General features: G+C 38.4%; 2 protein-coding genes across 3 annotated transcripts; both read left to right on the top strand.

Moving 5' to 3' along the window:
* The first annotated feature begins 278 nt into the window (after window positions 1-278).
* Window positions 279-6535, top strand: LOC106334520 (E3 SUMO-protein ligase SIZ1-like). Its single transcript, XM_013772810.1, has 18 exons — window positions 279-451; window positions 544-675; window positions 1164-1244; window positions 1483-1525; window positions 1644-1716; window positions 1809-1971; window positions 2103-2233; window positions 2464-2532; window positions 2860-2947; window positions 3032-3107; window positions 3338-3411; window positions 3526-3633; window positions 3862-4023; window positions 4112-4216; window positions 4299-4379; window positions 4464-5658; window positions 5846-6198; window positions 6289-6535. Exons 2-17 carry the CDS (start codon window positions 652-654, stop codon window positions 5983-5985), a joined length of 2613 nt encoding a protein of 870 aa, XP_013628264.1. The 5' UTR covers window positions 279-451; window positions 544-651; the 3' UTR covers window positions 5986-6198; window positions 6289-6535.
* A 258-nt stretch (window positions 6536-6793) lies between these two features.
* Window positions 6794-9924, top strand: LOC106334521 (isovaleryl-CoA dehydrogenase, mitochondrial). 2 transcript variants are annotated; one of them, XM_013772811.1, is made up of 15 exons: window positions 6794-7110; window positions 7208-7291; window positions 7362-7419; window positions 7506-7630; window positions 7721-7765; window positions 7909-7984; window positions 8069-8178; window positions 8288-8364; window positions 8512-8562; window positions 8660-8724; window positions 8904-9058; window positions 9147-9187; window positions 9259-9313; window positions 9407-9463; window positions 9586-9924. In XM_013772811.1, the coding sequence occupies exons 1-15, from the start codon at window positions 6997-6999 to the stop codon at window positions 9730-9732; spliced, it is 1260 nt and encodes a 419-aa protein (XP_013628265.1). In that variant the 5' UTR covers window positions 6794-6996; the 3' UTR covers window positions 9733-9924. The 2 variants fall into 2 exon arrangements, with proteins under 2 accessions (XP_013628265.1, XP_013628266.1); XM_013772812.1 differs by having other exon boundaries at window positions 6797-7110; window positions 7936-7984.
* The last annotated feature ends 257 nt before the right edge of the window (window positions 9925-10181 follow it).

The raw sequence follows: 10181 nt of genomic DNA, 5'->3' as shown, positions 1-10181 counted from the left end.
AACATAAAAATAAATGCAGATAATTCCGTGCACCGCGGGGATTAGAATCTACTGTATATGTTTGAGAAGAACAAATTGAGTTTTGTTTACTTTGATTTAATAAAAGACATAAATTTGCACGAAAAAAGAGAAAACGACGACAAACTTAAATGATTTCAGGTAAAGTGGGTATTGAATATAAACCGACTCGATGATCCAACGGCTAAAATAGTTTCACGTGGCAAGATCTGAATAACACGAGACGATACTACAAAGTAACAACAATACGATTCTCCGAGAGAAGACGGAAGATAGGCGGGGTCTTTGGTTCGTCCTCGTGTACGTGAGCACACCGGAACTTAACCCGGACATATTGCAGAAAACTAAACCGGATTTGATAATTGGCAGTCGGTCCGGTTCCAATCGATTTATGGAAATCTCGATGATTTGATAGGCAGTATCCGATCCCTGGGTATTTGTTCTTGTTATTTGCTGGATTTCTTCAGAGGAAACCGATTTCGATTTGAATGATCGGTTCTTGTTTGATTTCATGTTGTTGTTTAGATCGGCTGCTGTATGGAATAGAGACTCTATGCTGTGAAAATCTTCGGCTTTGATTCTTGTTTTCGGGCTGTGTGATTTGAATTGAGCTGCTGCTTCTCGTTTTAAGATATGGATTTGGTTGCTAGTTGCAAGGTATTGGTTCGATATGTTTGCTTATTGCTGAATCATTTAAAAATGCTCGAGAAGAGGTTTCAACGAGCTTTTTTTTTTTGTTTTAGTAGTGATCGGCGTGAAGATTGATTTATTTATTTTGCTATGATACTGAGTAGAAATTGCTGCTTTTAGAAGCTCTACTTTGGTTATATGATTTGTTCTTTGTTTATTTATGATGCCGTGGTGAGGTGAGTTGATGATGGGTGGTTCACTGAGAAGATAATGCTTTTGTTCATTCCACTGATGGTTATTGTATCGGCGCAGTCTGGTTTGCATAACATGCGGATATTAAGATCCAGTGTTTGTCTGTCTATGTGTCTTAGTCAATCTCAGAGTCTGTTTAGATGACTTTGCAGGGAGAACCTTGTTCATGGCTTTTGCAGTCAATGTTTTGTTTTCATCTTTGTTTAGTTAAACCCGAAGTATTTTTTTTTATATATATATATGTATATCTGATATGTTTTCAGGAGAAACTTGCTTATTTCCGAATAAAAGAGCTCAAGGATGTGCTCACTAAGCTGGGACTTTCTAAACAGGGAAAAAAGCAGGTATATATAAACTTTTCTGCCAATCTTGCAATGGTCGGAATTTATCATCTATGTTTGGGCTGTATAGTTATACTTGTCTCAATTTGGGAGATACTATTGTTATAAATTGTGACAAGAGTTGTTGATAGTGAATTCCTAGCGTATCCATCTACGTAAAAGAAGAGGATTATCTTCATATAATTTCATGGCCTCATAAGCTTAATTCCAATTTCGATTGTCGTTGTTTTGATTTGTGCAGGACCTTGTTGAGAGGATCTTCGCCATTCTTTCCGATGAGAAAGGTATTTTGGGTGCCCATTGTTTATTTTTTCATGCCTAACTGTGACCAAGATAAAGTTCAGTGCTGGTGCACCATCTTCTGATAAGCATTTGGCTCCACTACTTACTGTTTACTGACAGCCGCCAGGTTGGGGTCTAAAAAGGAGGCCGTGGCAAGGGAAAAAGTTGCAAAACTAGTGAACGATGCGTACAGGTGAGTGCTTGCTTTAGCCATGGATCTCTTATTGCAATTTTTCCCTTGTGCACAGTTGTAGAATTTTCCTTTCCACCGTTGTGTTTCCACAGGAGAATGCAAGCATCTGGGGCAGGTGACTCGCCATCAAAAGGACAAGTAAGTTCAGACATCAGTAATGTGAAAGCTAAGGGAGAGCTCGAAGATTCCTTTCAACCAGATGTTAAAGTTCGGTGTATTTGCGGAAGCTCACTGGAGACAGAGTCAATGATACAAGTAAGTCTATGACACAGATGTTTAATCGAACTCTTGGTTGAGTTACCAGCAGCTCTTGGTGTTTTATGATTCAGTAAAAAAATTTGGTGATACCATGTGGATTAAATTATGGTTTGTTTTGTAATTTTCAGTGCGAGGATCCGAGATGCCATGTCTGGGAGCATGTTGGGTGTGTTATTATCCCGGAGAAGCCTATGGGAGGAAATCCACCGCTTCCTGATTCATTTTACTGTGAAATATGCAGACTTACCCGAGCTGACCCGTAAGATGCTCCCGAACATTCCCTTCTCTCCTGACTGTTTATTTGTATATCGCTTTGATACATACAATTCTGTCCAGCTTGCTAGATTTCCCTCTTTTTTTCTTTGTTCATGTGTCCACCACTGAAGAAAATGCTAACTTTGTTGCAAAACTGGAATGTGATCTATAGGTTAACCAGATTATGATTTATTAGTTTATTTGTGTCTGTTTTACATGGTCTATAATGTGCAGGTTTTGGCTCACGGTGGCACATCCATTGTTCCCAGTGAGATTGACTGCTACGAACATCCCAACTGACGGGTATGTATACCAAACTTTATATTCATGCTTGTTAAATAGATTATGTACTTTCACCTGTTCTTAAAAGTACAATTGGTAGCACTTCTTAGCATGGAAAGCTGAGGAACTGCTGCATGTGTCGTATTTTTTTCCTGTCTAGGAATCAAGCTTTAGATTTCAATTGAGGGATGAGGCGAAACCTAGTTACTTAGCTTTTGAGATGAACTTATCTTCTTCCTAATATTTAGAAAAAAAGAATCATAGCTGTCTCCTAGACAAATTCACAACCCCTGCTTAAACTTTATGTTGATGTTTGTTGTTTCTCTTAATGCTCTGCAATTTTTTCAGTACAAACCCAATGCAGAGTGTGGACAGGACATTTCAAATAACTAGAACAGACAGGGACTTATTAGTGAAACAGGAGTACGATGTTCAGGTTATTGGCTTTACTAGTACTTTAGATATTTAACTTTATAAATGCGTATTTTCTAATTGGCAGTGCATTCTGCCTTGTTTGTAGGCTTGGTGTATGCTTTTGAATGACAAAGTTCTGTTTAGGATGCAATGGCCTCAATACGCTGATCTGCAAGTCAATGGTATGCAAGTTAAATTCACAGTTCAGATTTGAATGTACACTAATTGTGTCTTATCAGCATCTCCTTAATAAAATGAGTAACATGGGTTGCAAACACCATCATACATGTATATTAATCACTGGGATAATTTTTCTTTACAAATCTATTAACTTTCCTGGTGTTGTAAAACTCGGTATATATGTTCTTTGCTAGCTGATATGGGTTCATGTTAAATCGTTGCCATCCTATAGGTGTACCTTTACGTGCTATTAACCGACCTGGGTCACAGCTTCTTGGGGCCAATGGCCGTGATGATGGACCTATTGTAAGTTTTTGATCGATCAGCAACATTTCTTTATTTTTATATGACTATGCTATCTTAAAGATTAGACTCTTGCTATTCGTAATCTATTATGCTCACATCGTATTATTTTGGCAGATTACACCTTGTATTAGGGATGGAATTAACAAGATTTCCCTGAGTGGATGTGACTCCCGCAGTTTTTGTTTGGGTGTAAGACTTGTGAAGCGAAGGAGTCTGCAACAGGTACTTATATTTACTGCATGAATAAAATGAAAAAAAAAATCCAATTAACTAAAAAATAAAGCCATTACTTAATTCAAAAATGACACCTTGTTGGTAGAAATCAGAGAATTGTTTTCCAAAGGAAAATGTGCTAAAGTTTTTATCCATTACCATATCTATCGTTTCTCAATGCTCAGAACATTAGCTATTTGTGCTAGTCCTTTAAATTCTATCTTATTTTTCATTTAGGTCCTAAATATGATTCCAGAGGAGGCTAAAGGCGAACCTTTTGAAGTTGCTCTCGCGCGAGTACGTAGATGCATTGGAGGTGCAGCTGGAAATGATAATGCCGACAGTGATAGTGATATTGAGGTCGTTGCTGATTTTTTTGGTGTTAATCTTCGGTGTCCTGTAAGTAATTTGTAGCTCATTTTCAATAGGCTGTTGTAATCACTTAGATTGTTGTTTACCTTATTAACTCATTTCTGATTGTCATTAGATGAGCGGTTCTAGGATGAAAGTTGCTGGGAGATTCAAACCCTGTCTACACATGGGATGTTTTGACCTTGAGGTGTTTGTGGAGCTGAATCAACGTTCCAGAAAGGCAGGTATTTTATCATAGTCTACATAATTAGGTTGTTCATATTTTTGACTGATTTTATTTGTTATGTGGTTTGAAAATGCAGTGGCAGTGTCCTATTTGTCTGAAGAATTATTCTCTGGAGCATATAATCGTGGACCCTTATTTTAACCGAATCACATCAAAGGTACATTTTCATCGATATTAGAATTCTTGATTTTTATAATATTAAATTAATCTAGCAAATTTATAAAGACGTCTTCCTTGGCAGATGAGACATCTTGATGAAGAGTTGACTGAGATTGAAATGAAACCTGATGGTTCTTGGCGTGGGAAGTTCAAAAATGAGAGTGAGCGCAGGGATTTAGGGGCACTCTCACAATGGCACAAACCTGATGGTAGCCTCTTCCCCATGGTTGATGAGATTAAACCCAAGATGGAAATGCAAACAACAGTTACACAAGAAGGTTACTCAGATGGGCCAACCCCTTTCAAACTTGGAATAAGAAAGAATCGCAATGGCATTTGGGAAGTCAGCAAACCTAATAATAATGGTTTATCTTCTAGTAATAGGCAAGAGAAGCTTGGGTACCAGGAGTTAAATGTTATACCAATGAGCAGTAGTGCCACTGGAAGTGGTAAAGATGGTGATGACCCTAGTGTAAACCAGGATGCTGTAGGAAGCTTTGATTTTGGAAACAACGGGATGGAACTTGACTCTCTCTCCATGAATGTAGATTCAGGCTATAAATTTCCTGACAGTAATCATCAACCAGCAGCAGCTAGTAATAATGACGTTATCGTTCTAAGTGATTCCGACGAAGAAGATGATGTTGTAATCACCGCAGGACCTGCCTACATTGAGAATCAGGCTGATGGCGGGGTAAATTTCCCATTGCACCGAGTTGGTATCACTAACTCCTATAATGAAGATCACCAGGTAGCTGCTGCAGGCAATTCCGGCTTGGGTCTTTTCACAAACGATGATGATGATGATTATGATATGCGCCTATGGCAGTTATCTTCAGATGCCCAAGGAGGCCCGGGGTTCCAACTATTTGGATCTGATGCTGATGTATCAGATGGTTTAGCCGGTTTGCAGCCTGGTCCACTGAACTGTGACCCTGCAATAAATAGTGGTTACTGGATGGATCCAGGTACGTCTATTCCTATGGTTCCTGAGTCAGTTGGAAGATCCGAAGCAGATGCAAACGATGGACTATTCGACAATCCTATGGCATTTAGTAGAGACGACCCCTCGCTTCAGATATTTCTGCCAACAAGACCAGAGACATCAGCTCAGTCGGATTCTCGAAATGAGGCTGGGATGTCAAACGGAGTCAACAATGATGATTGGATCTCTCTGAGGCTTGGTGATCATGGTGAGACGGTAGGTGCAAATGGGCTTAACGAAAGCAATCTAGTATCAACGAGAGAAGGTGCTTTGGATACTTTGTCAGAGACTGGTTCGTTCCCCCGACAGAAACTGATTTTCTCTTCTTTTTTTTTTTTTCTTTTTCTGATACGTCCTTTTTCTGATACGTCCTTAGTACTGCTTGTTGTGCTTATGCCGAATTTGTACTGTTGCATTAATAGGAAAGATATTGTATTAATGGGTATTTGTTACTGACTGTATTAATTGCTTACTTGCAGCATCGTTGCTTCTGGGGATGAATGACAACAAACAAGAGAAGGCAAGTATACAACGATCAGAGAGTCCGTTTTCATTTCCTCGCCAGAAGCGTTCAGTAAGACCTCGGCTGTTTCTGTCGATTGACTCAGACTCAGAGTGATGTGATTTGTCTGTTTGGATGAGAGTACCACTGTATCTATAGCCTCCTCGACTTGTTTCTGTTTTTTTTTTTTGGGGATATGATTTGGTGTCCTATGATTCTTTTTATATACGCATATGCACAGAACAATCAGATGGATCATGACAGCCAGAGTTTGGGAATATTTGCTTAATTCTCTCCTCTGTGCTTGGAACCTTGAGACTCTCATGCAAGGTAGAAAAGAAGCCAATCTGAGTTGTTGACATCTCCAAACCTAGTGAAATAATTAACTTGTCAGAATCTGAAGTTTCTGTGTGGTTGCAGGTTGTTATTTGGAAAGGAGAAGACAGGTATACATAAGTTGGTTAAAATTTGAAGGAGACTTGTGATGGGGTGTATGTATTTTCGAAAGGGTTTCTCGTTTTTTTTCTTTTTGGGGTTAACTATATAGACTCGAAAGCTGTTCTAAAATGATATGGGCCAAAATGAGAAACAGCATATGTAAAAATGTATGGCTTTCAAATTATATTTTGTTTGTTTAATATAGGGAAAAAATGTCAGCTATTGGTCATTTTGGAAAAGGGCAAAGATTATATAATACGAAGGGTATGAAACTAGTTTGGCTGGCACTGAGATGGTGATTTCTAACTTGATTTGTTGTTCGTAAGAGATGTAATGTGGTTAACCCATGTTGATAGTAATGCCTGCTCAGTGTTCCAACTTTGACAAGTTAATTGAGCTGTAGTGAGAGAAAACAACCCACAAAAGAAAACAGCGAAACAAAGGGGATCACGGAACCTTATGGACGCTGACACATTGCTCACATCTCTTCTCTTTGTATTTCCATCCTTATCACAATTTCTTCTCCTTGTGCGTCATTATTTTAATTTCAATTGGAGCATCCCCATTCTTCTTGTAATAAAAAAGCCGTTTGGTTAAAGAAAGAAAGAGAACATTGTGAGATTCATTATACAAAAAAAACTATTAACGTTGGGTCATTTATCTTCACCAGCCGCAGAAATATCGAAGAAGATGCAGAGGCTTTTCGCAGCGAGATCGGTTCTTGGTAACGCCGTCAAGACGCGGAGGAGACGGCACTTGTCGTCTCTCTCTTCTTCTCTCCTCTTCGACGAAACTCAGCTTCAGGTTCTCTCTCTAAAATCAGTGCGATTGCGTTTGGTGGAATAAAATTGTTCTTTTTTTCTTTTTCTAATTGTGATTGTACTCCTTTTGTAAACTGCAGTTTAAAGAAAGTGTGTCCAAGTTTGCACAAGATGTTATCGCTCCTCATGCCGAAAGAATAGATAAAACAAATTCATTTCCAAAGGTCTTTTCATTCCCTCTTTCTTACCATTTTCACCTCCCAAAATCTAATCTGTTTTTTATTTGTGAAAAAGGATGTAAACTTATGGAAGCTAATGGGTGAGTTCAATCTCCATGGAATCACAGCGCCAGGTAACAACATGTCACTCTGTCCCTAGTACCACTGATCATATAACCATTGTTCCTTCCTATTAAGCTCAATCATGTTAATCCTGCAGAGGAATACGGAGGTCTAGGTCTCGGTTACTTGTATCATTGTATAGCAATGGAAGAAATCAGTCGGGCCTCGGGCTCAGTTGCTCTCTCTTACGGTGCCCATTCCAACCTTTGCATCAATCAATTGGTCTGTACATTGCTCCCAAAACAAAACAAAACTACTTTTTGCAATAATATCTGAGGTTTTATTGACAAACATTTATCACTACTTCTACAGGTGCGGAATGGAAATACATCACAAAAGCACAAATATTTGCCCAAGGTACGGTTTCATCTGGTCACTGCTTTGCTATTAGGTTTATCTGCAAATCAACACCCCTTTAAGAAAACTAATTATTATTAGTGGAATAAAGACTGAATAGTTTGATATATTCTTCATTCCTGAACTGTTTTTCAATGTTTCAGCTAACTAATGCTTTTATTGTTATGAAGCTGATCAGTGGAGAGCATGTTGGTGCTCTTGCGATGAGTGAACCCAATGGTAATATACTAATATACTTTGGATGAAGATGTTAGGGAGCGCAAACACCCATGCCTAAACGCTTTGTTCTGATTTTGGTTACAGCCGGTTCGGATGTTGTCAGCATGAAATGCAAGGCTGATAAAGTTGATGGTGGCTTTTTAATAAATGGCAACAAGATGTGGTGCACTAATGGTCCCTCTGCTGAAACACTGGTTCTCCTTAACTTCTGAAATTTTCATCCTTTTTTTTTTTTTTGTATAATAGCATACATAATTTCTGTTATATTTTTCTACTTTTTTGTTTTGTTTTTGGTTCAATCAGATTGTGTACGCCAAAACTGATACAAAAGCAGGCTCTAAAGGAATCACAGCTTTCGTTATAGAGAAGGAAATGGCCGGGTATGTTCTTTTTTTTTTTTTTTTTAAACTCAGTCTTGTTTAATAAAGTTGAAACTGCCTTTCTGTGATCTTTCGTAAAGAAAAGAGAAAGGAGTTGAGAGAGTTCTGCCTTTTTAAAAAAGAAAATCTATTTCTCTGGCTTTGCAGATTCAGTACTGCTCAGAAATTGGACAAGCTGGGAATGCGGGGAAGCGACACGTAAATCCCCTCTTTCTCAGGATCCCCTCCGTTTAAATTTAAAGTCTTTTCTCTTTGCCTCTTTGTGTTCTCTTATATCTGTGTCTCTTCTGAGCAGGTGTGAGCTTGTTTTTGAGAATTGCTTTGTTCCAGAAGAAAACATTCTTGGCAAGGAAGGAAAAGGTTTTGATTCCTACGATGTCATCTTTCTTTTTCTTTTTTATAGTGATGTGATGATCTAATATCTGATTCGAAAAATACATGACTATATATACACAATTTGTAAGTTCCTTAAGTGGTGGAGGCTACAAAGCCTTAGTCTTTATACTTGGTCTGATGTAGATATTGTCTTGTACGTGCAGGAGTGTATGTTTTGATGTCAGGTCTTGATTTGGAGAGACTTGTTTTAGCAGCTGGGCCCTTAGGGATCATGCAGGCATGCCTCGACATTGTACTTCCCTATATTCGCCAGAGAGAACAGTTTGGTCGTCCAGTTGGGGAGTTCCAGTTTATACAGGTTGATCTTTATCATATAAACATTTTATGTGAATTATCTCCAAGTTTGATCATAAGATTCTTAAAATAGTTCTGTTATACGATTTCAGGGGAAAGTTGCTGACATGTACACTGCATTACAATCTTCAAGGTAGTTATCAAAACTCTGGATTTCATTTTGTCCATACACCCAAATATTGAGCTTCCGCTTTCGCATCTCAGGTCATACGTCTACTCTGTTGCAAGGGAGTGTGACAATGGGAAAGTTGACCCAAAGGTGTACTGATAATGAATGATTCTTCTCGTTTTATATTTTTATAAATAATCCTCACTATTTATTCTAATTCCTACTTGTGTTTTATTCTTCTAGGATTGTGCCGGAACTATTCTTTGTGCAGCAGAAAGAGCAACGCAGGTGGCTTTGCAGGTCAATCACTCTTACTCTCTTGCTTTGTTTTCTACCTGTCATCCATGTCTACTTCTTGAACGTTAAGTATATGTTTACCTTTCTTGTAAGACTTATTTAAGAGATTTGGTTTGAGGTTGCAGGCGATACAATGTTTAGGCGGAAATGGATACATCAACGAATATGCAACGGGACGCCTTCTTAGAGATGCAAAGCTATATGAAATCGGTGCTGGTACAAGCGAGATCAGAAGGATGGTCATTGGTCGCGAGCTTTTCAAAGAACAATAGAGATAACTTACTAGTCTCTTTTCATCTTTGCCAAAGATGGTAACAACGTGACATTTTGTCACTCTGTATAAGTGTATAATTTACAATGTCCTCAGTAGCCGCACAATAAAAAGAGGGCTTCAAACAATTCTTTCTAGATACCATCATATGCTTTTCACTCCCTAATCAATATTACGCCTGGGCGTTCGGGTACTCGTTGGCGTTCGGATCGGGTTTTTCGGATTTTCGGGCTTATGTTCCTAAGTCCCATACTAGAATTTTGGGTTGAGTTCGGATAATAACACTTCGGGTTCGGTTTAAAATTGTATTGCGTTCTAAAACCCATAAAGTAATCATATATCGTACGGATTCAGGTTATATCGGTTCGGTTCGGATATAACCGAAGTAAAAAACAAAAATTTTGAAGCAAAAATATAAAGAAAAACATCTAAATTAAATACAAATTAATC

Source organism: Brassica oleracea, chromosome C3 (assembly GCF_000695525.1).
Source record: "Brassica oleracea var. oleracea cultivar TO1000 chromosome C3, BOL, whole genome shotgun sequence".
Taxonomy (NCBI): Eukaryota; Viridiplantae; Streptophyta; class Magnoliopsida; order Brassicales; family Brassicaceae; genus Brassica; species Brassica oleracea.
The sequence above is the reverse complement of the archived record's forward strand: the minus strand, read 5'-3'. Positions and strand labels throughout refer to the sequence as shown.

What these genes read in the sequence shown, in the direction of transcription:
- LOC106334521 (XM_013772811.1), top strand. Translation starts at nt 6,997, where the DNA reads ATGCAGAGGCTTTTCGCAGCGAGATCGGTTCTTGGTAACGCCGTCAAG. An exon ending in AGCACAAATATTTGCCCAAG is followed by an intron (nt 7,766 to 7,908) that starts GTACGGTTTCAT and finishes TCAATGTTTCAG; the next exon opens with CTAACTAATGCTTTTATTGT. An exon ending in ATAGAGAAGGAAATGGCCGG is followed by an intron (nt 8,365 to 8,511) that starts GTATGTTCTTTT and finishes CTGGCTTTGCAG; the next exon opens with ATTCAGTACTGCTCAGAAAT.
- LOC106334520 (XM_013772810.1), top strand. Translation starts at nt 652, where the DNA reads ATGGATTTGGTTGCTAGTTGCAAG. An exon ending in CTAGTGAACGATGCGTACAG is followed by an intron (nt 1,717 to 1,808) that starts GTGAGTGCTTGC and finishes GTGTTTCCACAG; the next exon opens with GAGAATGCAAGCATCTGGGG. An exon ending in AGACAGAGTCAATGATACAA is followed by an intron (nt 1,972 to 2,102) that starts GTAAGTCTATGA and finishes TGTAATTTTCAG; the next exon opens with TGCGAGGATCCGAGATGCCA.